Genomic DNA, 27,993 nt, shown 5'->3' with positions numbered 1-27,993 from the left:
ACTTTGCTGTCCAGCAGAAATACACTCCAATTGTAAAGCAAATATACTCCAAAAAAAAAAAGTACCTGTCTGCCTGTAGGTTGGCAGCAGGGCTTCCTCCCTGGCGCAGGTTGGCAGCAGAGCTGACCAGTGGCAGAGTCACCCAGATCCTGGCACGCCTTCCCGCCATTGGTTCTGAGATACCAATGGTATCTCAGGGTGTGGAAACGCCCTCCCCTCTGCTACTGAGTTAACTCTGACCAGCCCTCTGATTCCTGGAGAGTAAAGAAGAATTGTGTCTTCAGGTTTCAAGGCACTTTGCTCTCTTGTTTTCCTGTGCATTTGTTGTTCTTCCCAGCTTAACACACACAAAGGCATATTCTGGTGCTTGTAGATTGTAGGGTTGCTACACTCATTTCAACATTCGGGATATGCCTGTCTGTTAGGCATTGGATTTCCATTTCATTTATGAAACACATATTTGTGCTTTATATGCCAGGAACTTTTCTAGATATTGGCAGTGTTTTCAGAGATTATAATTTGCAGGGCAAACCATTACTGTAGCGTGTGTTCATTGCCAAAATAGCAACATGTCAAATGTGCCTTAAAAATGTAGGGTAGAAGAAGCATAAGTTTTGGGAAATTTAAAAAGCCTAGGAATGTCAATGATGAGTGCATAGTTTAGGGGAGGAAACAGCTTGTTTTGATAGCTTTTTTGAGAAGAGTAGAGAAGAGAGAGCGGTTTTAGTAGGGGGAGGTTGGGTCAGAAAGATGTGTCTGTGTGTGTATGTTTTTAAAAGTAAGGTCAGTGAGAAAAAGTTGAAAATGCAGGATATATGTTTATTTTGCCCACGGCTAGTTCCTCTTAAGGTTGCAAGATGACTGCCACAAGTTCAAGTGTACACGTAAGTATGACTAAGTTTCTTGGAAGAAGCCTTTTTTTTTTCCTGTGATGTCTCTCTATCAGTGATAAAAGCCTTTCCCAAAGACCTCATAGTAGATGCCACCCCAGCCTCTCCTCTGTTGAGTCAGCATTGCATAAATTTATGTCTAAACAAGTCAGTGTCAAGGGAAGGGGACCACAGTGACTGGCTGAAACGGATTGTGATTCGTCTTAGGTTGGGACTAGGGTTTGTTACCCCCAGAAACGCACGCCCTCAGGTGGAGTAGACTTGTAGGCACAGTCAGGATTTGGTTAGAAAACGAGGGGGGCGAATGATAGCTGGATGGCCCGCAGGGTCGTGCTTGCCTGCTACTTATACCAACACTACAGGCAGACAGGTACTTTTTTTTTTTTTTATTGGAGTATATTTGCTTTACAATTGGAGTGTATTTCTGCTGGACAGCAAAGTGAATCAGCTGTATGTACACATATATCCTTTACCTCTTAAGCCTCCCCTCTCCCCCAAGCCCCACCAGTCCACCCTTCTAGGTGGCCACAGTGCACCGAGCTGAGCTCCCTGTGTTACACGGCAGCTTCCCACTAGCTATCTGTATTACACGTGGTAGCATATAGAGAAGGCAGTGGCACCCCACTCCGGTACTCTTGCCTGGAAAATCTTATGGATGGAGGAGCCTGGTGGGCTGCAGTCCAGGGGGTCACTGAGGGTTGGACACGACTGAGCGACTTCACTTTCACTTTTCACTCTTATGCATTGGAGAAGGAAATGGCAACCCACTCCAGTGTCCTTGCCTGGAGAATCCCAGGGACGGCGGAGCCTGGTGGGCTGCCGTCTGTGGGGTCGCACAGAGTCGGACACGACTGAAGTGACTTAGCAGCAGCAGCATATAAATGTCATTGCTACTCTGTAGACACATACTTCTGAGTAGAGAGAGAATATGTGGTTGTCTTTGGATTTGGGGTTTTAGGTGATTTTTTTCCCCTCTTATTTCCTACTATGATCAAGTATTATTTTTACCATCAGATCACATAAATGTTTTATTTTTAAATGTTTAACTTTTAAAGTTGTGAAAATTTGCCCATTCTACCCCAAAAATTAGGTGTAGAAGGAATATATTTCTTTCGGTCCTCTGAACAGTTCTACAGTTCTCTGTGATCCTCCTCCTGCTTGCAGGGAAAGGAGAATACATAAGTGTGTCTTGTAGCTTCTGATTGTATCTAACCCAAGAGGAACCACTCTCTCTCGGCCTCTGTAGGGCACGCCCACCTGTGATGTCTGTGGCTGTCGTGAGTGGTGAGGCTAGTCCAGCTTGGGTAGTTGGTTCATTGCCTGAATCGGCCAGGACCCTTTGGAACCCACGTCCTTGAATCTGGTTACAAACAGATCCGTCAGTCCCTCTTTACACACTCATTCCTGTCGGAGGGAAAGCTGTCCTGTGGTTAGCTTGTTTGCCATACCTTTCAAACTTCAAAAATAATTCCCCTTCAGTTTTGCAGTGTTTCTGTTACACTCTGAACTGCTCCCAGCACTCTGATATATGTTCAGAGGACTTGGTTTCCTTCTTCTCAGTCCCGTTTTTGGTGCTTTGTTTGGGCTTCCCTGGTGGCTCAGATGGTAAAGAATCCGTCTGCAATGTGAGAGACCTGGGTTTGATCCTGGGTTAGGAAGATCCCCTGGAGAAGGAAATGGCAGCCCACTCCAGTACTCTTGCCTGGAGAATCCGCATGGACAGAGGAGCCTGGTGGGCTACAGTCTATGGGGTCGCAAAGAGACACGACTGAGCAACTAAGCACAGCGCACAGCACAGCCCTCCCCATAGGAAGGGCAAACAAGCAGCATAAGTAAAGAAACACTTAGTGTTGTGAATTCATCAAATAGAGAGTAACTATTAATAGGTTTTTTTTTTCCTAATCGAGAATAATGAATAGCTGTGATAGATGGTTAGGGGAGGCTTCTGAAATGGTATTACTTTTTTGGGTAGAATTTAGAAAGACAGTACTGCCGAAACACTTTCCATCTCAGATGAAAAACAATAGTATTTGCCTAGTCAGTTGTTCCTCAAATAATATTTGAACTGAGGAATATTTTAGCTTTTTTAAAAATAGGCCTCAAATTAATATTACTTAGCTGACTAAATCTTGGGATTATATGTTGGAAACTAGCTCTTTAAAGGCTAGATGGAAAGCCTACAGCTTGATGTTTTCCATTTTAGAGATGGTAATTTTGACTTCCAAGTTAACATCAATAATGAGAAACAGATTTTAAAATTTTAGTTGTAGCTATGTTTATTGAGATACCTAGCACTGTACTGCCTACCAGGGATTAGTGGATTAAGTTATCTTTAAATAAAGCGTTTCAATTTAGTACCTCTACTAAAATTAGAAAGTTTCGTATCTGTGATTCATATTGTAATTGCTCTACTGCAGCTGCAGTGGTGGTTGGTGGTGTTAGTTGCTAAGTTGTGTCGGACTCTTGTGACCCTGTGAACTGTAGCCTGCCAGGCTCCTCTGTCCATGGAATTTTCCAAGCAAGAGTGGGTAGCCATTCCCTTCTCCAAAGGATCTTCCCTACCCAGTGATTGAACCTGGGTCTCCTGCATTGCAGGCAGATTCTTTATGGACTGAGCCACCAGGGAAGACCTACTGTAACTGTTGCCTTATATAATTAACATTGTTACTTAATGTTTTTTTCTCTTAATCTGTTTTTTTTTTTGACTCAGGTTTATTAGGAGTCGGGATGAGAAGGTGTTTCTGGAGTGGTTGGGAATTTCAAGGGCCCCTTTTCCGTGGTTTGCTTGTGTTTTCAGTTGCTTTGCATACTATATTTGTCAAGTCTTAGACCTACAGAAGGTCATTCTGACCGAGGTCTAGTTTTAAGGTTTTCACTTCCTCTAGGCAATTAGAAATAATGTAAATCACGGCTATAATTTTTACAGCTTGAAAACAAATGCCGTGAATATTTCATTATGAGTGTAGGACAGGAACACTTATTATTCTGTATTGAAAGTAACTTTTGGTGAAATATCTCTAGCACTGTGTCCTTCTTTTAAATTTCTATGGATATTTCATTGGGTATAACTTGACTTTGGTTTAAGTTCAGCCTAGTTTAGTGTCAGATTCTTTTTAATGATCTATGAGATTTTTAATGATCTATGTAATTCAAGAAGTGTTGATCAGAAATTAATAAACCAAATATTGCATAATAAGGGGAAATGTCTACTCCCTAAATGTCCTTTTAATCTTTGTCTAACGTTCTCATTACACGCAGAGGACCCTTGAGGCATTTCCCTCTATTCTTTGTATTCTTCCTTCTCACTTTTACCCTTGTCCTCAACACAGCATCACTGTTTAGATCATGTAATATGAATTGAAATGTAATATTTCAATTACATTGAAGAAGACCTTTTTAACCTTAAGATACTACCGTCTCGGGACTTCAGTTTCCTCATCTGTAACGGAAGTGTGTTGTATTGGATGAATGTCATCTTTTAGTTGGGAATTCTTTGGGTCTATGAGATTATCCATTCTCTTGAGCAGACTTGTGTAATCTTAATACTTTGTTTTTATCTTGTTGAGATCACTAGTAGGCTTACTCATTCTTTCATTTTTAGAGGTTCCGGAATCTCTGTGTTTTGTAGCTTAACTTTTTGGGTTTGTAGAACCTTGGAAAATGTAGTTTTCTTTTGGTCACTTGCATAAAGTTGGGAATAATAATGATAAGTCTTATGCCAGGCACTGTGCTGTTAAAAGCAGCCAACCATTCAGTCCTTGACGTAAGTGTTGGTGTTGTTTTCCTTATGGGGAACCTGTAGGGTGAGGTTAAGATCTTAGAGATAACACTGTTGGAGATACCTGCATTACCTTAATTATATCCCACTACTTGTTCTTTCCAATATCATGCTGCTGGTGGTGCTAAAATTGATTTTCTTATGCATTTCATAATTCTTTGTATTTTGTGTGTAATACTTTATCTTTTTCAAAGACCTTTGGGACGCACAGAGGGCAGGGACTCCCCGCTTAAGTCACAAGGACGCACATTTGCCTGTATTCACAGAGCTAGACTGGACTTGATGGATCTTTTCTTCTTATTTTCCTGTAACAAGGTCTTTTCCCACATCAAAGCATCTTTTAAAATTTCTATGAAATTTAATTATTTTGTAATTACTGTGGAGATATCAATGGAGCCTGATTTAAAACAGTGTTTTAGAGTTACCCATGAATTTTCCGGTCAGTGATAAATCAGTATCTACTGATGACTGGAGAAAATATCCATTATAAAGGGGGAAAAAATAACTGACATTCCTTGGGAGCCCTAAAGACAACTGAAATGGAACTGCCTTTTTTTTCTGAAGGCACATATTTTTGTTTATAGTTTGTTGTCTGTTTGAACATTTTTCTGATTCTAAAGTAATATGTGTTTATAGTTAAGAATTTGAAGGCAGAAACAAGGAAAAATTACCTAAATGTAACCATTGTTAATATTTTGATGTATATCCTAGCTGGAGGTCGAGGAACCAAGGTTTGTGGACATGTTCAATGTGAGATGTCTGCTAGACACATACAGGTAGTAATTTGAGCATGCGGTTGGGTACGTGAGTACAGAGTTCGAGAATAGGTGAGATTAGACGAAATGTAAATATCAGAGTATACACCAAGTCCATCAGTGATCATGTCTGCTCTGTGGGTCTGGATGAATTCTCGTAGGGAGTGTTACAAAGAGAAGGAGCGATGGGAGGACCAAGTCCTGGTTCCCCAGCACTTAGAGCCCTGGAGGAGAGGGGGAATCCACCAGGTTGACAAGGGGGTGTTTGTGAGGCAGTAAATCAGAAGGCCGTGGTATTCAGGAAGCAAAGTGAAGAAAGGATTTCAGGGAGGGAATGATCAACCTGGTCAGTGTTGCTAAGATGCTATCTGAGAAGACTCAATATTTCCCATTTGGCGATGTGAAGGCCGCTGATCCTCACAGAGTAATTCCCAGGGAGTGGAGGGGAGAAGGCTTGATTTTAGTGGGCTCAAATGAAGAGAGAGAGGGAAGAGTTGGGAGACAGTGGGAATATAAATAGTTGTGTTTTTTTTTTTTGAGTTTTACCATAAAGGCCTGCTCCCCAGGTGGTGCAGTGGTAAAGACTCCACCTGCTAATGCAGGAGATGCAAGAGACGCAGGTTTGATCTCTGGGTTGGGAAGATCCCCTGGAGAAGTAAATGACAACCCACTCGCATATGCTTACCAGAGAAATACCATAGACAGAGCAGCCTGGGGTGCTCTAGTCCGTGGAGTTGCAACGAGTCGGACACAAATGACCACAGCACAGCAGCACTATAAAGGAGAGCAGTAAATTTTACTGTGGTTCGAAGGATGTGTGGAGGGTCAAGAAATTTTAAGAGCCACTGCAGTATTTTTGTATAACAATGGAAATGTGTATTTTTCTTTTTCTCATAATTTTCCTTGGTGAGACTACAGAAGGTTGTCAATTTTATTGGTCTCCTTAAAGAAGCAGCTCGTGGTTTAGATCATCAGTGTTATCAAAAGCAGCTGCCAAATTTTGTTATGTGAGTGGTTTTCTTGGCAGAAATAAAACAGCTTTCAGAGAATCAGTGCTCTCAGTTCAGTCGCTCAGTCGTGTCCGACTCTTTGCGACCCATGGACTGCAGGACGCCAGGCTTCCCTGTCCATCACCGACTCCCAGAGCTCGCTCAAACTCATGTCTGTCGAGTCAGTGATGCCATCCAACCATCTCATCCTCTGTCGTCCCCTTCTTCTCCTGTCTTCAATCTTTCCCAGCATCAGGGTTTCTTCCAGTGAGTCAGTTAGGCAGTTTAACAGCTTGTTTCCCTGAAGGATACCCTTAAATTTTTAAAGAATCTATTTGAATTAATATCTTTGTCAATATGTAATATTAAACAGTATGTATAACATTGTTCCCAAACAAGAAGAAATCTTATTATATTTTTCTTCCCTGACTATCGCCTAGTTTTGTCAAAGTAATCTAAGATTTTGGTTAAAGATAGATTTTTCTCTTTATCAAATTCCTTTTCTGTTTGAGGAATCTTTAAAAAGTTGCAATAAGCCTTACAGCTAAGTTATCAGCAGTTTAGACTTTAACTGAGTTTCACTGTTTTTTTATTTTGTTTATTGTCTGTTTAAACATCTTTTAGGTTCATGTTTTTACAAAGTATTACATGTTTTTGATTTAAAAACAATAGATTTATCGTAAAGCAGTCTCGTCTATCGCACACCTAATTTGGCTTCAGAGATAATATTCGTCTTTACCCGTTTCTGCTATTTAATGTTCTTTGGTGGTTACCTCTGTTTTTTGTTTATGCCCTCATTATATTTATGAACCTAAGATGTTATCTGTTTGCAGATAACAGTATTTAAGGCAGTATCTTTTGACTCAGTATACGTCATAAAGAAATACTGCTTTTCCTTTGGGTTCTGTCTGATTCTATCTCTCACCCTGTCCCCTTTATTTGTCAAGGTTAATAATTACATTTCATTTAATAACCATGATTAAGTCTCCCATTATTCTGAAAAATGAAAACCAGTTAGCAGTGTTCATGTTATTATACCTGTGTCAATATTGAGCACTGGAAAGCTAAGTAACATGCTATTACGTTTCTCTCCTTACAGTTTCAAGGTCACTCGATGCCACTCAAAAACATTTATTTTTTTATTGAAATATAGTTGATTTACAATGTTGTGTTAGTTTCAGGTGTGTAGCAAAGTGATTCAGATACACACACATTCAGATTATTAAATTTTTTTTTATAGATTATTTGAGAATTTTGAGTACAGTACCCTGTGCTATATAGTATATCCTGGTTGGTTTTCTGTGTAGTAATGTGTATATGTTAATCTCAAACTCCTAAGTGATCCCTCTCCCTGCCCCTCCTTTCCCCTTTTGTAAGCATGCATGTTTTATATGTCTATGGGTCTGTTTCTATTTTAATGTAAATTTATGTGTATCTTTATTTTAAAATTCCACATATAAGTGATATCATATGACATTTGTCTGGCTTACTTAGTATGATACTATTTAGGTTCATACTTGTTGTTGTAAATGGTATTATTTCATTCACTTTTTAAGGCTGAGTAATATTCCATTGTGTGTGTGTGTGTATATGTGTGTATACACATACATAGACCACATCTTTATCCGTTTATCTGTCGATGGATATTTAGGTTGCTTCAGTGTCTTGGTTATTGAAAGTTGTGCTGCAGTGAACGTTGGGCTGCATATATCTCTCTAAATTATGGTTTTCTCTGGGAAAAAGATTGTCGGATTGTATGATAGCTCTGTTTTTAGTTTTTTAAGGAACCCCCATACTGTTCTCCACAGTGACTATATGAATTTACATTCCCACCAACACTGAAGGAGGGTTCCTTTTTCTCCACACTTTCTTCAGCATTTATTATTTGTAGATTTTTTTGATGATGGCCCTTCTGACTAGTGTGAGGTGATACCTATTATAGTTTTGATTTGCATTTCTCTTTAATCATTTGTGATGTTGAGCATCTTTTCATGTGCCTCTTGGCCATCTGTTTGTCTTCTTTGGAGAAATGTCTGTTAGGTCTTCTGCCTGTTTTTTTGATTGGGTTGTTCGTGTTTTTGATATTAAACTGTATGAACTGTTTGTGTGTTTTGGAGACTAATCCCGTGTTGGTTGCATCATTTGCAATGTTTTTTCCCATTCGTAGATTGTCTTTTCATTTTGTTTAATGTTTCCTTTGCAGTGCAAAAGCTTTTAACTTTCATTAGGTCTTATTATTATTTTTTTTTATTTCCGTTACTCTGGGAGATGAATTAAAAAAGATATGCTCTAATTTTTGTCAAAGGGTGTTCTGCTTGTGTTTTCCTCAGAGTTTTATAGTATCCATTCTTAAATTTAGGTCTTTAATCCGTTGTGCATTTATTTTTGTGTATGGTGTTAGAGAATGTTCTAAGTTAATTTTACATTGAGCTGTTCAGTTTCCCTAGCACCACTTACTGAAGAGACTCTTTCTTCTGTCTGCTTTGTCATAGATACTGAAGAGACTCTTTTCTTCTGTCTGCTTTGTCATAGGTTAATTGACCATAGGTGCATGGTTTATTTCTGTGTTTTCGCTCCTGTTCCATTGATCTATATTTCTTTTTTTGTGCCTGTACTGCACTGCATTGAATACTGTAGCTTTGTAGTGTAGTCTGAAGTCCGGGAGCCTGACTGCTCCAGCTCTGTTTTTCTTTTTCGAGGTTGCTTTGGCTATTCAGGATATTTTATGTTTACAAAAACATTTCTAACATCAAATTCAAATAATCACTGACAATTAGGGAACACTGGTATGTGTCAGGCGCTCCTAAGGGCATTAGGTATATTATTTCATTTGATCCTCCCAGCAGTCGGACAGGACTAAGCGACTGAAGAACAACAACGTGACGTACTATCCTTGTCCCTTCTCCCCCTCCCTCCAAAAAAAGGAATTGTTAGAGGTATGTAATTTGCCCACTGGCAGGGTTGTCCTCCAGTTTTAGAACACTGTTCCGTGCTGTCCGCCTCTGGTGATCTCTAGAGCAGACAGCGACCATATTTGCAAGGTTCTGAGAGAGTCAGTCTTAGGTGTGCCCTCTGATGACTGATCTCTAGTCCCTGATGGTGCAGTCTTATAGATGTCTGGGGCAAATACTTCGAAAGCGGTGTAGGAACGAAGCCCCTTGGAAGAGGCTGAGTGAATTTGGGAATTTTACTCCTCAGGGGGAACTGTTGGAAGTTTTCACTCTGCTTTTTCTTTTCATTTTCCCTTTGAGTATCTTACAGGAGTCCTAAGTTAACTGGCATAGTAACTACTGCACCTCCCTTTCTGCCCATCAGTTGCCTATCTTAGAACACCCATAGTTAATGTCATATTTCATGATGAAATACTGAACGCTTTCATTACAGGGGAATAAGGCAAGGATGCCCTTTCTCACTACTCTCACTACCAAATCATTGCAGTAAGGGCGAAAAAGTGTGAAGATGGAAAGAAGTAAAACTATCTCTATGCAGATGACATGACTGTGTACATAGAAAATACTAAGGAATCTACAAAGAAACAGATCTAATAAATGAAGTACGGTTGTGGAGAATTCAAGGTTAATATTTAAAAACATCAATTTTATGTCTATACTATCGAAGAGAACCAGAAAGTGAAGTTTAACAAGTCCGTTTATAGTAACTATAAAAAAAAAAAAAACTTAAGAATAAGTTTAACAAAAGAGTACAAGATCTCTTTCCTAAGAAACTTGAGAATAGTGCTGAGAGAATTAAGGAAGACCTAAGTAAATGGGGAGATATGCCATGTTCATGCCTCAGGAGACTCGGTTTGTTAGATGGCAGTTCTCCCAAAATTGTTGTTTAGATTCACTGCTATCTTGATCAAAATTCTGCTGGCCCTTTCAACTCGAGAAGAAGATAGTCCAGTTAAAAATGGACAGAATAATTGGACAGACATTTCACAGAAGAAGATATACAGATGGCTAACAAGCGTATATAGAGATGCTCAACATGATTAGCCATCAAGAAATGCAAACTAAAGCCACAGCGCTGCTGTTGAATTGTCCAGTCGTGTTCGACTCTTTGCAGCCCCATGGGCTGCAGCAGGCCAGGCTTCCCTGTCCTTCACCGTCTCCTGCTGTACCACTGTATATGTTAGGATAGCTAAGATTAAAAAGACTGACATGACCAAGGTTGGTGAGAATGTGGAGCACCTGGAGTTCTCCCACACACTGCTGGTAGCAAGAAAAGGATACAATTACTTTGGAACAGTGTTTAGCAGTTTCTAAGAAGTTAAACAGAAACTCACCATATCACTCAGGAGAAGGCAATGGCGACCCACTCCAGTACTCTTGCCTGGAGAATCCCATGGATGGAGGAGCCTGGTGGGCTGCAGTCCATGGGGTTGCTGAGTCAGATACGACTGAGCAACTTCACTTTCACTTTTCACTTTCATGCACTGGAGAAGGAAATGGCAACCCACTCCAGTGTTCTTGCCTGGAGAATCCCAGGGATGGGGGAGCCTGGTGGGCTGCCATCTATGGGGTCATGCAGAGTCAGACATGACTGAAGCGACTCAGCAGCAGCAGCACCATATCACTCAGCTTCTCCACTCATAGGTCTTTAGTTACCCAAGAGAAATAAAGTATACGTCTGTGAAGATGTTCCCTGAAGCTTTATTAGAGCAACCCCCAAACTGGAAACAGTACATCTTTATTACGGGCTTCCCAGGTGGCGCTAGTGGTAAAGAACTTGCTGGCCAGTGCAGGTAGATGTATGAGACACAGGTTCGATCCCTGGGTCGGGAAGATCCCAGGGAGGAGAGTAGGACAACCCACTCCAGTATTCTTGCCTGGAGAGTCCCATGGACAGAGGAGTCTGGTAGGCTACCGTCCGTGGGGTGGCAAAGAGTCAGCCACGACGGACGTGACTTAGCACACAAGCACACGTCTTTATTACAATAGTGCATCCACAGTTAAATGGATAAACATATGGTGGTGTGTACATATAATGGAATACTATTCAGCAATAAAGAACCCAAACATCGAATGTATGCATCCTGATTGTCATTAAACTGAGTGAAAGAAACCGAAGGCCAGAGTACATTCTGTTTACGTAAATAGTATGTGTTATTCTGTTTACACAAAAATCTTGGAAAATGCACACCGATCGACAGTGATGTAAAGCAAATCATTGGTTACCTGGGACCAGGGGACCAGGGAAGGAGAGACCTCAAAAAGGCATATGGAATTTTGAGAAGGATGGAAATTTATCCTGATGGTGGTGGTGGTTTCATCCACACATACAAGTATCAAAACTCACTGAATTCTGTATTTTAAATTTAAAACTCATTGAGTTCATTCAATGTAAATCCTGCCTCTAAGTTGGTAAATAAAATAGTGACAAGTGCATGGTAGACAATACATAATTCAGTAAATACGCCCTATTGGTATGAGCCAATTCTAGTTGCTAGTTCTTGTTTTCAAAACGCAGTTATACTCCATCGAGATATAACAGTCCCATTAACAATCGAATAGCTGCCACATATGTTACACACATCAGAGGCTTCATTGTTTCTTACATTTGCTGTAGTAAGAGGATATAACAGAAGAATCTGCTGCTCTTCTTTTGGTTCTGGAACTTGGATTTCCTATGTTCTTTCTTCCTTTGTTGTTGTCCTTGAGTCTCTAAGGCATGTCTGACTCTGTGACGCCAAGGACTGCAGCATGCCAGGCTCCTCCGTCCTTCACTGTCTCCCAGAGTTTCCTCAAATTCATGACTTTGAGTCAGTGGTGCTATTTAAGCGTCTCATCCTTTGCTGCCTTCTTCTTCTATATTCCCCTTCCAATTAATTGAACATTATGGTTAAATGAGAATTGTCCAGAAAGTAGTTTTTATTTGAAGTCTTACTGCAGATACCTTTAGGAACTGCCCACATTCCTGTGTAAGTTGATTATAGTGATCATTGTCATATCTTTCACTCCAAGGTATCATTTTCAAACATTTCCAGGCTATATTCTTCTTTAATGTATGGACTGTCTTTTGTGTGTGTGTTTTCATGGCACCAGTCTGCTGTATGGCACAGGTAGGCACTTGTAGAAAGAACATTTGTCATCCTCAAGTGAAAGATGAAGGATGTGTGGATGATGGTCCTTCTCTCTTATGAGTCCTTGGTGTTAGGTTACTTCCCATGCCCTTCTACACTGAGACTTAGACAACCAAGTTGTGAGACTTCTCACTGAAGTGAATAAAGTCCAGCTCTTCTGTGCACAGGGGACTCCATCTTCATTCTGAATTTCTGTTCTGAAGCATTAAAGATCTGGTTCCATGATGGAGTATTCACCTCAGGATTTTAACAGTTTGTATACTTTTTTTAGATAAATTACCTTAAAGTTATTAAAATATGGTAAAGCCACAGGAATTTGTTTCATTAAAAAAATGACTTGGAAAGCAAAATATCAAGAGGTGACTTAAAATTTAAATTGTGTACTGAGCAGAGAGCAGAAGTTATTTCCAAATTGAGATGCAGGAAGCTTTAAAATGCCTGTTCATCCTTTATCAGCATTACAGAATGAATCAGCAATTTGCTCAGGTCAGTGAACCTTTGTTTTGAATTATAACAATGGTTTCTATTTCTAAGAACATAGAAAAATGCAGGTATAAGATAGGAATCTAAATTTGGAGTTAATAAATTCACAGAAATTTAGGCCCGGAAGACTCTGTGGGGATGTTATAGCTTACTGTTTATGTTTGAAAAATGTCAGAAGGTGACTGAGTGTGCCATTCTTGGCTAATTTAGTCATTCCTTAGTTAATGTCACTTGGTAAAAATAGATTACTGACCACCTAGATGGTTTTCAGAATGAGGAAAGTTGAATTTGAATTTCAGAATAACTTTATGTAGGGCTCCACGCTAGTGAGGCCAGGGTCCGGGTAATTGTATTTCTGACTCTGGAAAAGCTATCCAAGGACTTTTCTCTGAGTACTTGGCTCAGCGCATTGTTCCTCTGTGTGTTGGAGTGGCTGACTGTGCTGTGTCTGGAAGATGAAGTTAGACGATCTGCATTTTGGGTTTATACTAAAAATGCCGTCATTCATTCAGAAGCAGGTACCTGCATTGGGCCAGGTACTCTGTTACAAGCTTGAGCTGTGACAGAGAACAGGTCAGGCAAGGTGTTGACATTGAAGCTGAGACCTAACAGGTGAGGAGTTGGCCAGCTGAAGAGTAGAAGTCCAGGGGGTGGGGACAGCATGTGCAGAGGTCCTGAGGCTGGAAGGAGCTTGGTGCCTGTGGAGTGGGAAGGAAGGATGGTCAGGCTGGAGAACAGCGAGAGAGGGAGACGAAGGCTTTGAGGCAAGGCTGGATTAATGGGCAACCCGACCATGTAGGTCTGGAGGACATGCTAAGGATTTAGAATTGATCATAAGGAATTTGGAAGACATTGTGGGGTTTTTAGCAAGGGAGCTATAACTTTGATGGAGGGGAATAAATTGGAGGGGATCATGAGGGGATTCGGGGGACTGAGGCTTTTGTTATTTTTATTATTATCATCGTTAACAGCTGCTAATATTTAAAATTTGTTGGCTTTGGGCCAGACGCTGTGTGCTCAACCCTTTACCCTAATCGTCTTCATGTAAACCTCACAACAACCCTCACTAGGTGCTGTTGTTAATCTTGTTTGAAACCGAGACCCAACCCAGCAAGGCTAAGCAGGTTGCCAGGGCCACATAGCCAGTAAGGGGCAGGGCTGAGATCTGAACCCAGGTGCTGTATGATTCTAGACCCTGTTCTGATAGCCAGTGGTCTTATGTTTTCAGTGTGTGAGGTCATGGTCCATTATTGGTTCTTAAAATTTGAGTGGATCACAACTGGATTTTTTTTTCTAATAGAGTAGAAATTAGACTATGTTGCACTAGTAAGGATAAAATATTGCTCTGTGAACATTTGTGTCACTTTTTATTTTACATAATTATATTTGTACATGTGTGAGCTTGTGAGGCCTTGCAAGAGGATAAACAGCATTTGTCTAGGCAAGAGCCAGTGTGGCTTGGACTGGAGTTGTGGCAGGACAGATGGACACAGGTGGGTCTTAGCTGCAAGGGACAGAGGCACCAGGGCTTGGGAGGAGACTGGACCCCAGGGCCGAGCGTGGGAGGTCTCAGGGACGAGGCCCAGGTTTCTGGGAGGAGTCAGGTCAGTCCACTTAAAGGGAGACCTGACCCTTTTAAGAGGCATCATCCCAGGTGGCTGTTTGACTCCCTGATTTTCTAGCTTCTCTCAGCTGCAGCTGTTGGAACTTGGTGTTGGCATACGGCCCAAAGCTGTAAGCTGGGCATGAATTTATGAGGTAGCCTGTCAGCCAGAACTGCCTGAACAAGGGGACTGAGCCAAAAATAAACTCTCTCTTGAGGCGAGTAGTGAACAGACTAGTTGGAGCAACATGTAATGGTTGGATTACATGTGGGCTGACAGCAGCTCTGTGGGGATTGGGCCTCGCTTGTTTTAGGTCAAAGTCCCTCTCCGTTTATTCTGTGTTTGTCAGTGTCTTTCAGTATAGTTTTTTTTTTTTTTTTTAATTCAGGTAAAATTGGTATATAAACATTATATACCAATTATATATATATAACCTTCAGGTGTTCACCATTACAATTCCACATCTGTATACATTACAAAGTAATAACCACCAAATGTTACCGTTCATCACCATACATACAGTTGACGCCTTTCATCTATTTTACTCATCCTGAACCCTGTTCCCTTCTAGTAAGTAAAAGTGAAAGTGTTAGTTGCTCAGTGGCGTTTGATTCTTTGTGACCGCATGCCCTGCAGCCCGCCTGGCTCCTCTGTTCATGGAATTCTCCAGGCAAGAATACAGGAATGAGTTGCCATTTCCTTCTCCAGAGGATCTTCCTGACCCCAGGGATTGAACCCGGGTCTCCTGCGCTGCAGGCTGATTCTTTACCGTCTGAGCCACCAGGGAAGCCCATTCCCCTCTAGTAACCAGCAGTCTAGTCTCTGTGTATATGAATTTTATTTTGTTTTGTTTGTTTTCTTTAGACTCCATATATGAGTGAGGATCACACAATAGTTATCTTTCTCCATCTGACTTATTTCACTTAACGTTATACTGTCAAAATTGGAAGATTTCATTTTTTTATGGCTGAGTAGTGTAAATGTACATCATATCTTTATCCATTCATCCGTTGATAGGCATTTATGTTATTTTCACATCTTGGCTATGATAAATAATGCTTCATTGAACATGAGGGTGTGTATGTTTTATAGTTGGTGTTTTCATATTCTTTGGATTAATACCCTGAAGTGGAATGGTTGGATTATACAGTAGTTCTGGTCTTCATTATTTTGAGGAATTTCCCCAGTTTTCCATGGTGGCCTCACAGAATATGAGGGTAGGATTTATGTAGTTTTATATCATCATCAGGGCAGATGATAGGACAGAATAAGAAGGCTGGGGACTTGTCCAGGACCACTGCAAGGCGCACGGTCACTGTTGAATCCGGCTTGGCTGGGGAGGTGGACAGTCTTGGATAAAGTGGAAGGCAGTGGTCCCTGCAGTACCACACACACCAGATACACAGTTTCATTGAATGATAGCTCCTCCCACTACTCTTAACAGTTCCTTATATTGATAACTGAAATACCAAGACCAGTTGCGAAAGGGCATTTACTACCCTTTCAACGTGGGCACAACCCGAAAGTCGAGTTAGTCCTTGGACGTGGTTTTTGAATTGCCATGATTTCATGCGGTATGCTGAATCAGTAAATAAATGATAGGTTGTGATCCTTGACCTTGGGAAAAGTTTAACCACATAGTGAGAGATTTTATTTTCATTGACTGTTTCTGAGGAACTTAATATTTCAGCTATAATGAGCACCTTAAAAATGAACACATAAGTAGAATAGAACTCATAGATGCATGTCTTGTGTGGTTACTGAGACATCGTGTCTTCGAGGTGGAATTCACCTATGATTGGAGCTTCCCAGGTGGCGCTGGTGGTAAAGAACCCGCCTGCCAATGCAGGAGATGTAAGAGACGCTGGTTTGATCCCTGGGTTGGGAAGATCCCCTGGAGGAAGAAATGGCAACCTACTCCAGTATTCTTGCTTGGAGAATCCCATGGACAGAGGAGCCTGACGGGCTACAGTCCATAGGATCGCAGAGACTGGGACACAACTTTGGGCCTAGTCTGTCTGGATTTAGTAGTTTTTATTTCTCCTTTCATTTTTGTTTGGCCTATAGCAACTGTGAAAACAGTAATGTTTATTCAGTCATGTAACATTTGAGGACCTTCATGTTTTGGGACATGAGTAAGGTTCAGAAGAGGAGCTTGTGGTACCTGGGTCAGGAAGGTCCCTTGGAGCAGGAAATTGCAGCCCAATCCAGTATTCTTGCCTGGGAAATTGCATGGACAGAAGAGCCAGGTGGGCTCCAGTGCCTGGGTCAGATAGTCAGACACAATGTAGCAACTAAACTGTCCTTTTTTTGGGGGGGGGTGGGGCTGGGTCAGTTCAGTTGCTCAGTCCTGTCCCACTTTTTGCAACCCAATGGACTATAGCCCACCAGGCTCCTCTGTCTATGGAATTCTCCAGGCAAGAATACTGGAGTGGGTTGCCATTCCCTTCTCCAGGGGACCTTCCTGACCCAGAGATGGAACCCAGGTCTCCTGCACTGCAGGCAGATGCTTTACCAACTGAGCCACCAGGGAGGCCCGTAGTTGTTCGTGTGTGTGTTGGGTATATATATGCTCAAAAGCTGTTTGGAGGCTACTCTGTATTAGTATGGGCCTCCCAGGTGGCACTAGTGGGAAAGAACCCGCCTGCCAATGCAGGAGACGTAAGAGACGTGGGTTCAATCCCTGGGTTGGGAAGATCCCCTGGAAAAGGGCATGGCAACCCACTCCAGTATTCTTGCCTGGAGAATCCCGTGGACAGAGAAGTCTGGTGAGTTACAGTCCATAGGGTCGCAAGGAGATGGACATGACTGAAGCAATTTAGCAGGCACGCATGCTCATATGTTAGTATGTGTTTTTAAAAACATACATTTTTGATAATCTTCCCTTTTGTTTTAGCATTTTGAGAAAACCAAGAGTTCCTCTGTGTGGTGAACCGTGTTGTTAATGATGGAGTAGTCCTATTTGTTATCTACATTTTATAGTGTTAAGTAAGACTTGTTATGTAAAAAGATTAATTACTAAGACTTGGCCTGGCAGACCTGAGTCTTTAAATCAAGGAAATCCTGCTCCTCTTCGTGTTGGGAGGAGCTTTGCCTTTTGTAGAACGCATCCCTTGTTCTGGAGCGCCACGCCCTCCTGCCTGCCGTCAAGTGTTGGGAAATGGGGGACGCAGAGCATGTGAAGTGCTGTCTGCCTGTTCCACCATTTAGCCCAGCCCAGAGTGGGACCTCTGGTGACCTACACGCACCCATTAATGTCTTAAAGCAACAGATTGGGATGCCCCCCAGAAACTTCTCAGCCTTCCCGGTTTGCTCATTGGAGCTGTTTTCTTTGTATTAAATGCCTCATTTCAGAGCCATAAAATCCTTGCTTCAAAAGGTCTTCCCCGCCTTCACCCCAAGAATATGTTTCCTATTATTATAAAAATTGCTTATCAAAAATCTCTATTAAATGAAGTGAAGTGAATAAATGCTTCCAGGCTCTCAGGAGCCTTTTTTCTTTTAAAAGATTTATTATGTGTAACATAGGCAAATCCCACTCCAGTACTCTTGCCTGGAAAACCCCATGGACGGGGGAGCCTGGAGGGCCCCAGTCCATGAGGTCGCAGAGAGTCGGACTCGACTGAGCGATTAAACAGCAGCCACGTGTTGATGGGTACCTGCTGGGGCCGCCAGGACAGACCTCTTTCCCAAGCCGTTCCATGAGTGACCGCAGCCTGTGTCTCAGCAGGGTTGACGACCGTCAGAAGCATGCTCTCTCGGACCCTCCCGACGCCGCCCCGGACGCAGAATGTGGCTGGGTGAGAACGCAGTGTTCGCCTACGAGTCGTCGGTGCACGGCGCGCACGTGCTGCGCTGCCTGGACGAGCAGCGGCGGAAGGACGAGCTGTGCGACGTGACGGTGCTGGTGGAGGGCCGGCCCTTCCGCGCGCACCGCGCTGTGCTGGCCGCCTGCAGTGCCTACTTCCACGCCCGGCTCGCCGGCGCGGCCGGCCCTGAGCCGCGCATCACGCTGCCCGCAGAGGTGGGAGAGCTCGCCCCGCGTTCATGCAACCAACTAAGTCTCCCCTGGTTGATCCCGTTAGGGCAAAACCCCGTCTTCCCCGTCATCCCTTGCCCGTGCTTCTGCAGCCGCACATTTAACTTGCTTTGTAGACATCCTGGCATTTTCTCTGTCAACTGGTTTACTTTTTTTTTTTGGCCGCACCTCAAGGCAGGCGGAATCATAATTCCCCCACCAGAGATCGAACCTCTGTCGCCGGCAGTGGAAGTGCAGAGTCTTACTTAACCCCTGGACTGCCAGGGAAGTCTCTGAAATGATAACTTTGGATGTTAGTATCTGTTGGGCTGTTGAATAGCTCGACCCTCTGTTACGTTTTAATGAAATGCCTCACCAGTGGATACGGGCATTCAGAGAGGTCGCACACCTGGGCGGGACTCCCCCTTTGGACCTTTTCCTGTGATGGACATCTGTGACAGGGATTAGGGTCCTCCCAAGCCTGAATTTGGCTATGACCGACCTGCCCTCATGGACGGGGCTGAAAGGGAATTACTGGGGACAGCCTCCCTGTGCTGCTCAGTTTTATTGTTTTAACTATGAGTCCGAGTTGCCAGATCTATTCGTTTTTCAAGCCGGATGTTTTAGAATTTGGAGGAAACCTAAAAGATTATGCATTCCAGCCTCCTCATTTTGTCCACACGTGGCTGTTAGGTACTTCAGAAGGGTTCTCTCCCTTTCTTCTTTCTTGAGATTGAGACGGTGCTTGGGTAGAAGAAAGATGATTTTGTGTCATATTTATAGAGCCTTGTTCTTACACACCTTTCCCCCCAAGCCTATTATGGAGCTCACACACCTAGACACTTAGGTTCTTGTTACCATCCTACCTCTAAGAGACGACTCTTAGGCAGGAGTGCTGGGTACACTGGCCGTTTTAACAGTTTGTTTGGCTTCATTAGTGACTACAACTAGAAGAGTGCTGAGCCTTGTGCATTGGGACACACATTTTGTTCATTGTTAAGTTGTATCTGACAATTTGTGACCCCATGGACTGCAGCAGGCCAGGCTTCCGGGTCCTTCACTGTCTCCCAGAGTTTGCTTAAACTCAAATGTCCATTGAGTTGGTGATGCCATCCAGCCATCTCATCCTCTGTCATCCCCTTCTCCTCCTGCCTTCAGTCTTTCCCAGCATCAGAGTCTTTTCCAATAAGTCAGTTCTTCACATCAGGTAGCCAAAGTACTAGAGTTTAAGCTTCAACATCAGTCCTTCCAATGAATATTCAGGACTGATTTCCTTTAGGATGGACAGGTTTGCTCTTCTTGCAGTCCAAGGCACTCTCAAGAGTCTTCTCCAGCACACATTAGAAGTTGTTAAAAGGAATTTGGACAAAGTATGTAGAACCTGTCTGTGTACAACAGGTTTGTGTGGGCTGTTCTGTGATGACACTGAGTCTACAGTTCAGCTTATTGCTGGCCATGCATACATAAATCCATGAAATGGTAGCTACAGGTTGTCAGTTCTGTGGCAGAAGTTGGAGCAAATAATATAATACTAAGGCAGTGGCAAGAAGGGCCAGCTATTGGTCAGCCGTTGTTCTTTAACAAGTAGCAACACATATCCTAATCGAGATATCCTCATTATGATCTGTAGTTTCAAATTACTTAAAAAGACTTTCCAAGCAGAAAAAAATTTGATTCCTGTATATGGAAGGAAAGGTATCTGCATGCACGTGTGTATGTATGCATTCATTCATTCTAATTTGAATATAAGATACACATTTTCAGATATTTGAAGTGTCTCATCATAATGACAGATTGAAAAGATCCTTGTGTAGCTGTCTTTAAAGCCTCTTGATTATTTTATTTAAAAATTCCCAGTTGAAACATTTATTGAGATCATTGTAAATTCACATGCAGCTGTAAGACATAAGGCAGAGAGCCCCTTTGCTGCACTCTGCTCAGTTTCTTCCAATGGTAGAGTGTTTTTGCGAAATTGTGTATCACAACCAGGATTTTGACAGTAATGCAATTCACCCGTCTCAGGCTTTCCTGGTTTTACTTGCACTAAATTGAGTATGCTGTGAAATTCTCTACAGTTTCATTTTCTGGATGGGTTCGTGTATCCATTGCCACGGTAAGGAAACTGAACAGTTTCAGCACCCACCCGAGAATCCCTTGTGTTGCCCTTTTATAATCCCACTCACTCCCTTCCTGGTTTCCGTCCGTACTCCCTCACCCCTCCCTCCATTCCTAATCCCTGACAACCACTAATCTGTCCTCCTTTCTTAAAGTTTTGTCATCTGAAAAATGTCACATAAATGGAATCATTCAGTAGGTGACCTTTTGGGATTGGCCTTTTTCCTCTTCCCATAATTTCTCTAAGATTTACCCAAGTCTTAGGCATCCTCAGTGTATTCTTTTTTATTGCTGACCTTTCCATACTGTGGGTGTACCGGTTTTTATTTAGCTGTACACCTATTGAAGGAAATCAGGCTAATTCCAATTTTGGGCTGTTACAAATAACATTGCAGTGAGCGCTTGTGCAAGATGAGTTTTCATTTTTCTGGCATAAAAGAATAGGAGTGCAGTTGCTGGGACATATGGTGGTTGCATGTTTATAAGAAACTGCCAAACTGGTTTGCAGAGCAGCTGCACCATTTTACTTTCCTACCAGCAATGTGTGAATTTTCCCGTTTCTCCACATCTTCACCAGTATTTGATGTTGCTATTTTTATTTTATTTTTTCAGCTATTTAAAAGCTACTTAAGTATGCCCAGTTTAGCAGGTGTTTAAGAGGATCACAGAAAAATTACATCTTGATCACTCTTGTTGGAATTCAGTGTTTTAAAATTAATTTTTGTATTTTGAGTCTAGAATGAAGCTTTCCATGCCCTCAGTAGGGGTCATCTCTCCCTCTCTCTGCAGAGGCAGGTTCAGTGTAAATGTACAATTTTGAGCTTAAAGGTTTTATTAGCTAGAGTCCTTGAATTCTTTGACTGTACTAGGCACAAGTTTTAGGTCTTCACGTAGATCACTTTGTAAATCTGAATCTTTAAAAATTTTATTAGAAACTCTAAGATAATTGATAGGTAGCCATTTACTGTCCACCATGGTTAGGAATACTTTCATTGCTTTAGCTATACTGTTCTCCAGCATTGAATATTCCACTTTAGTAGTTTATCACGGTTGAGGAGTTGTTTGGAATATGGTAACCACGCAGATCTAGGATGGCAGCAGACCCCAGCACTCGAAACAGGGTGTTGAACGTTTATCCATGTTGCTTTATTCCATAGATGCCTTCTTTCCACTAATGCAGAAAGTTGTGGTAATGTTTATATCTTTATCTCATATGAGTAAATCATACTCCACGGATCATCATGAGTGGATATCTATAAAGTGGAGGGTGTGGTCCCAGTGAACAGGATGTGAGAAGCAAGCTTTGCTAGATTCCCTTAGCTTTACATTTCTGAGAGGAATATTTTTTTCTCACCAAATTAAAATCCCTGTTTTATAAGTATCACTAAGAGGTTTTCATCTTGCCACCCTGCTACTTCTCTCGTCCTTATCTGCTAGACAGCTTTTTATGTGATGTGTTTGTTTTTGTTTTGTATATTAACAGGTGACAGTTAAAGGATTTGAACCTTTAATTCAGTTTGCCTACACTGCTAAACTGATACTCAGTAAGGACAATGTGGATGAGGTGTACAAGTGTGTGGAATTTTTAGGTGTACCTGATATTGAGGAATCCTGCTTTCAGTTTCTCAAATACAAGTTTCTGGACTCCACTGCAGACCAGCAGGAATGCCCCAGAAAAAAATGCTTCTCCTCGCCTTGCCAGAAACCAGATTTTAAGTTTTCTCTTTTGGACCAGAAGGATTTAGAAATTGATGAGGTGGAGGAATTTCTGGACAACAAAAATGTCCAAACCCCTCACTGTAAACTGCGTAGGTATCAAGGCAGTGCAAAAGCGACTCCTCCTCTGCAGGACAGTGCCAGCCAAACATGTGAATCCATGTGCTTAGAAAAGGATGCTGCCCTGGCTCTGCCGTCTTTATGCCCCAAATACCGAAAATTCCAGAAAGCGTTTGGAACTGACAGAGTCCGAACTGTGGAGTCCAGCGTCAAAGACATTCAGGCTGCTTCTGTTCAGCCTCACGAGCCGTCGGAAAATGAGTGTCTAGGAGGAATCCAGGACTGTGCAGACTTGCAGGTGATTTTAAAATGTGAAGAAAGAAAGTCAGCGATGGAACATGAAGAAGCCAAGAAGAAAGATCTCGCTTCCCAGGGCTCATCTGGAAAAACAGAAACAACTCCCTGCCCCCCCAATTCTGCAGACCCCCACAGGTTCTACTCTCTGTCTGTCTTACACACGTACGACCAGTACGGTGACTTGAATTTTGCTGGCACGCAGAACACGACAGTGTTAACGGAAAAGCCTTCGTCGGGTTCCGATGTGCGAGAAGAGAAGGCTTTCGGTGAGAGTCCAGATGTGAAATCAGACTCCGGCCCCAGGAAGGAGAGTGGCCTTGCTGCAAGTGATCTGAGCAGCGTGGAGCGAGAGGTGGCAGAGCACCTTGCAAAGGGCTTCTGGAGTGACATCTGCAACACGGACGCTCCCTGCCAAATGCAGTTGTCACCTGCCGTGGCCAAAGACGGCCCAGAGCAGAACTACCCCCAGAAGCGGTCTGAGTGTCCCTGGTTAGGCATCAGGATCAGCGAGAGCCCTGAACCGGGCCAGAGGACTTTCACGACCTTGAGTTCTGTCAGTTGCCCTTTTATAAGCACTCTGAGTCCTGAGGGCTGTTCCAGCAGCCTGGAAATCGGAACTGATGACTATGCTTCAGAGCCCCAGCAGGAGCCTTGTCCCTACGCTTGTGTGATCAGCTTGGGAGACGACTCGGAGACGGATACCGAAGGGGACAGTGAGCCCTGTTCAGCCAGAGAACAAGAGTGTGAGGTGAGCAGAAAAGGAGTGTGTGCTCAAGTCATTGACCACCGTTAACTGGGCTGACTGTGTCTGCTCCTGTTGGGAATGTGATCTGGCTCAGGGATGGAGGAGGAAACCCATACTCAGTTAATTATACCACGGTATGATACATACCAGGAGTGGGTGATGAAGTTGGAAGGACTGCTGTGTTCCTTTATTTCAAGTAGGTGTATTTTGTTCTGTTAAGCAGGGAGTGGATTCCCACACTGGCCATGTAACTGTTTAAATCAAGTGCCAGGTCCCGAGAGGAAAAAGAATAATGATTCTCTAATCATTTGATGATTAACTCCTGGTTAAATACAGCATATATTCAGTCTTATTCACTGCCACAAGGACGTCTAGACGTGGGACTTAGTCACTTAGCAATGACTTAGCAATGACCAGTTGCAGGAATGTGGCTTCCGGTCCAGAGTTTTCTTTATACTAGTTTCTCATAGCTATAAAATTTTTTCTTAGTCATTTCATCTATTAATTTAAAGAATGTCTTAATAATTTAGTATGAACTACATGTATCCAGTTTGTTATTAATCACACTAATCTTGATCTGTGAACTTTGTGTATAAATGTTGGTATTTGATAGATGCTTTTTTGTAAAACTTGACTATAGTTCCAGTAATAATAAAGGTTCGTTAGTTCTTTATCATACTCTTTGGTTTTATACCTGTTAAAACAGGTATAAAATAGTTTGAAACAATGAAGAGGTTTTTTTTTCCCCCTTGGCTTTGGAAGGAAGTGTTTCATTATTTAAGAAGTAATATGTAAGCATGAAGTTATATATATTGATTTTTGTATGACATTTGTAAATGCAGTGCTTGAAACTATGACAAAGTCTTTAAATGAAACATTTAAGAAATTTTAGAATATTTTATGTAACTAATTTCTGTAAGCTTGAAAGACTTAAGTAGAAACTGACAAATGTTTCATTTCTTTTTGATAATTAAACTTTCCCACAGTATTATTTTTTAAAGATTATCTTATTATTATTATTTGAAATTTAAATATGTTGAAAATGACTGTAAAATATTCATAAGGTTTTTCTAACCATTTCTGCATTGGCAAGTAAAATGAGTTATGTGAAACTGCCATTTTTCTGACAGAAAAATTTTCAGAAATGCTTTAGAAATTATTGGTGGTGTTATACACAATATTAAGTCGGTGCTACACAGTAATAGAAGTCAAAGAACAAAACAGAATTTTTTTGGTTTGTGTAAAAATACATTTAAAACACTTTAGAAAATGCCTTAAAGATCTCTATGGGGTATTGACATGCCCTAGTAAAATAATTTAAATTCTGTTTTTTCACCGTAAGTACATTAATATTTGTGTTTATGATGTTTGATTTGCGAAAAAAATCTGCTTCTCAATTTCTCTTCTAAACCCTCTCGAAAATAGAACAGAAATAATGAAGGAAAAAAAAAGAATGTATAGAGATTGGAGATGATAGAGGGTTTTTTTTTAAGTCTAAATAAAGTTCCCTGGAAAACATAGATGCATATTTTCCTCTTCCTAGATTTAAGTAAAACCAAAAAATGCAGCAATAATTGCTAATGTTTGTTTCACCTTCTAGGTAAAATTGCCATTTAATGCACAACGAATAATTTCACTCTCTCGAAATGATTTTCAATCTTTGTTGAAAATGCACAAACTGACTCCAGAACAGCTGGATTGCATCCATGATATTCGGAGAAGAAGTAAAAACAGAATTGCTGCACAGCGCTGTCGCAAGAGGAAGCTTGACTGTATACAGAATCTTGAATCAGAAATTGAGAAGCTGGTGAGTCTAGAAGTTTCTTCCTATTCTAATTCCAACAGTTCATTCTGTCTTTCTTTTTTATAAGGAAATAGCTGTTTCAATTCCTAAGTCAGATATAATGTTCAATTATTTTAAAATTTGCCAATTAATATTAAAAAAATAAACTATGTGACATTTTCAGAAAAATAAGGAGATGAAAAACAATGAGGATTTTCATAATTTTACCTAAGCAAGTATTTTGTGTATATAGTGGGATACTGTCATATGTAAGTTGAACTATTTCTATGTGTCTTTGTAAAAAGTGATTTATAGATTAAAGATAATTTCACTATCTAATTCTGGTGGTTGAATAAAAATGAAAGAAATGATAAAACACTTTAATCTCTTTGTGTAGTGCTTGGTGTCTGTAAATATGTTTCAGTTGTTGGTTTTAATGAACCAGTAACTTGTTTTGGTTGATAGCAAAGTGAACCAGCCAACTTGAATCTTTCATCTAAGGGAAAAATTCATATGCTAATATAAATAGAAAATTTTAATACCTAATGAGATCCTACTTTGTTACATCTTATTTTTTATTCTGACATCAAAACACAAATTAACTAAAAAATGGATTAATTTTCACCAATGTTTTCTTTGTACGGTAGTGGTTGGTACTAACAGAAGGAAGCGTTGTGTGAAGAAAGATAATAGTGCAGGCCAGCTAGAGCTAAAACCCTGGTTAGAGACGAGAGCAGAGAGAGTGTCTAGATGCGGTAAAAATGGTCATTGAATGTTCTGTTTTCTGTGTGTGCACGGTGTCACTAAGTTGTGTCTGACTCTTTTCGACGCCCTAAAATGTAGCCCACCAGGTTCCTCTCTCCATGGCGTGCTCTAGGCAAGAATACCGGAGTGGGTTGCCATGCCCTGCTCCAGGGGATCTTCCCCACCCAGGGGTCGAACCCACATCTCCTGCAGCTCCTGCATTGCAGGTAGATTCTTTCTGTCTGAGTTATCAGGGAAGCCCGTGTAACTCTGGGTAGGCTATGTCATATCTTTGTCCGTCAGTTTTCTCCTCTGTAAGATGGGATAATACCATTTCTTACTTTACAGAACTGAGTATTCATTTATGAAGGTTATTGTTGTTTAGTCTCTAAGTCGTGTCCAGCTCTTTTGTGACCCCCATGGACTGTATGTAGCCTGCCAGGCTTCTCTGTCCATAGGATTCCCTAGGCAAAAACACTGGAAGTGCAGTGAAGTGAAGTGTCTCAGTCGTGTCTGACTCTTTGCAACCCCATGGACTGTAGCCTGCCAGGCTCCTCCATCTGTGGGATTTTCCAGGCAAGAATACTGGAGTGGGTTGCATTTCCTTCTCCAGTTTATGAAGATTAAATGAGCTAATACATCCAAGTCTTTAGAAAAATGCCTGGCACATAGTACTCAATAAATATTACTTTCTTCTTCTTATTGCTGTACTATTATTTATCAATTTTCAGTTTTCTCTCCCTTGATTGTTCCTTTCATAATGTCTCTGCCTACTCTGTAGACTCCGGGTTTGGACCTCACTGTTTATATTGCCTCTCATTATAGAAAGATTCCTTTCATGTCATTGGTGGAATAACTCTTGGTTAATTTTCAGTAGAAGGGAATATTTGGTTTTCCCATGGTTCTTAGGAAACTTTTGTAGTTGCTTCTAAGAGTAATAGCCTAATAGACTGTGGATGGATCAGCATGTGAAAAAAAGTATTTTGATTACAAAACGAATAATGATTTGAAAATAGTATTTTTAAGGTGGGTCAGTGAGATGAAAACCATGTGTGAAGCATGCTTCTGCTCAGTTCAGTCGCTCAGTCACGTCTGGCTCTTTGTCTGACTCATGGACTGCAGCACTCCAGGCCTCCCTGTCCATTACCAACACCCGGAGCTTGCTCCAACTCAACGTACTTGGACTCGGTGATGCCATCCAGCCATCTCATCCTCTGTCGTCCCTTCTCCTCCCCCTTCAGTCTTTTCCCAGCATCAGGGTCTTTTCCAGTGAGTCAGTTCTTCATGTCAGGTGGCCAGAGTATTAGAGCTTCAGCTTCAGTATCAGTCCTTCCAGTGAATAATCAGGGTTGATTTCCTTTAGGATTGACTGGTTTGATCTCCTTGCAGTCCAAGGGACTCTTAAGAGTCTTCTCCAACACCACAGTTCAAAAGCATCAATTCTTTGGCACTCAGCTTTCTTTATCGTCCAACTCTCACATCCATACATGACCACTGGAAAAACTGTAGCTTTGACTAGACGGACCTTTGTCAGCAAAGTAATGTCTCTGCTTTTTAATACGCTGTCTAGGTTTGTAGCTTTTCTTCCAAGGAGTAAATGTCTTTTAAGCATGCTTCAGGTGGTCTTTATATGCTGGGAAAGCCAAAGGGAGATGTTAATTTGAATGTCCTGTTGGAATCTGTCAGTAACCTTTGAAGAAAAAAAAAGGTGGATATTTATTTGGTCGATAAATTGATGGTATTGACTTTTAATCTTAATTTAAAATTTGATAGTATGTTAAAGGTTAGGTATTAATTCAGTATTGCTTTTACTGTAAGAATTGAATATCTATAATTTACAAACAAAAATCATGACTTTCCTTTTGCCAATAAATAGAAGATCTTGAGCAAAGTTCAACAGTCATTCACCTTGTTAACGTGTTTGACTTACAAAG

General features: G+C 41.4%; 1 protein-coding gene across 5 annotated transcripts in view; it reads left to right on the top strand.

The window, feature by feature from the left end:
* The window catches only part of BACH1 (BTB domain and CNC homolog 1), a 67,750-nt gene that overhangs the window by 7,763 nt on the left and 31,994 nt on the right, over nucleotides 1–27,993 (top strand). For 3 of the 5 annotated variants that reach the window (XM_070785942.1, XM_070785938.1, XM_070785923.1), the window contains exons 2-4: nucleotides 18,312–18,605; nucleotides 22,198–23,535; nucleotides 25,133–25,339. In XM_070785942.1, the coding sequence (XP_070642043.1) occupies nucleotides 18,372–18,605; nucleotides 22,198–23,535; nucleotides 25,133–25,339 (1,779 nt within the window). In that variant the 5' untranslated portion in view covers nucleotides 18,312–18,371. Of the gene's footprint in view, nucleotides 1–73; nucleotides 18,606–22,197; nucleotides 23,536–25,132; nucleotides 25,340–27,993 lie in introns of those variants that run through there. The other 2 variants (XM_070785932.1, XM_019957684.2) reach the window with 2 other exon arrangements.

This window comes from Bos indicus, chromosome 1, assembly GCF_029378745.1.
Source record: "Bos indicus isolate NIAB-ARS_2022 breed Sahiwal x Tharparkar chromosome 1, NIAB-ARS_B.indTharparkar_mat_pri_1.0, whole genome shotgun sequence".
NCBI classification, from domain to species: Eukaryota; Metazoa; Chordata; class Mammalia; order Artiodactyla; family Bovidae; genus Bos; species Bos indicus.
This window is presented reverse-complemented; position numbering and strand designations above follow the sequence as displayed.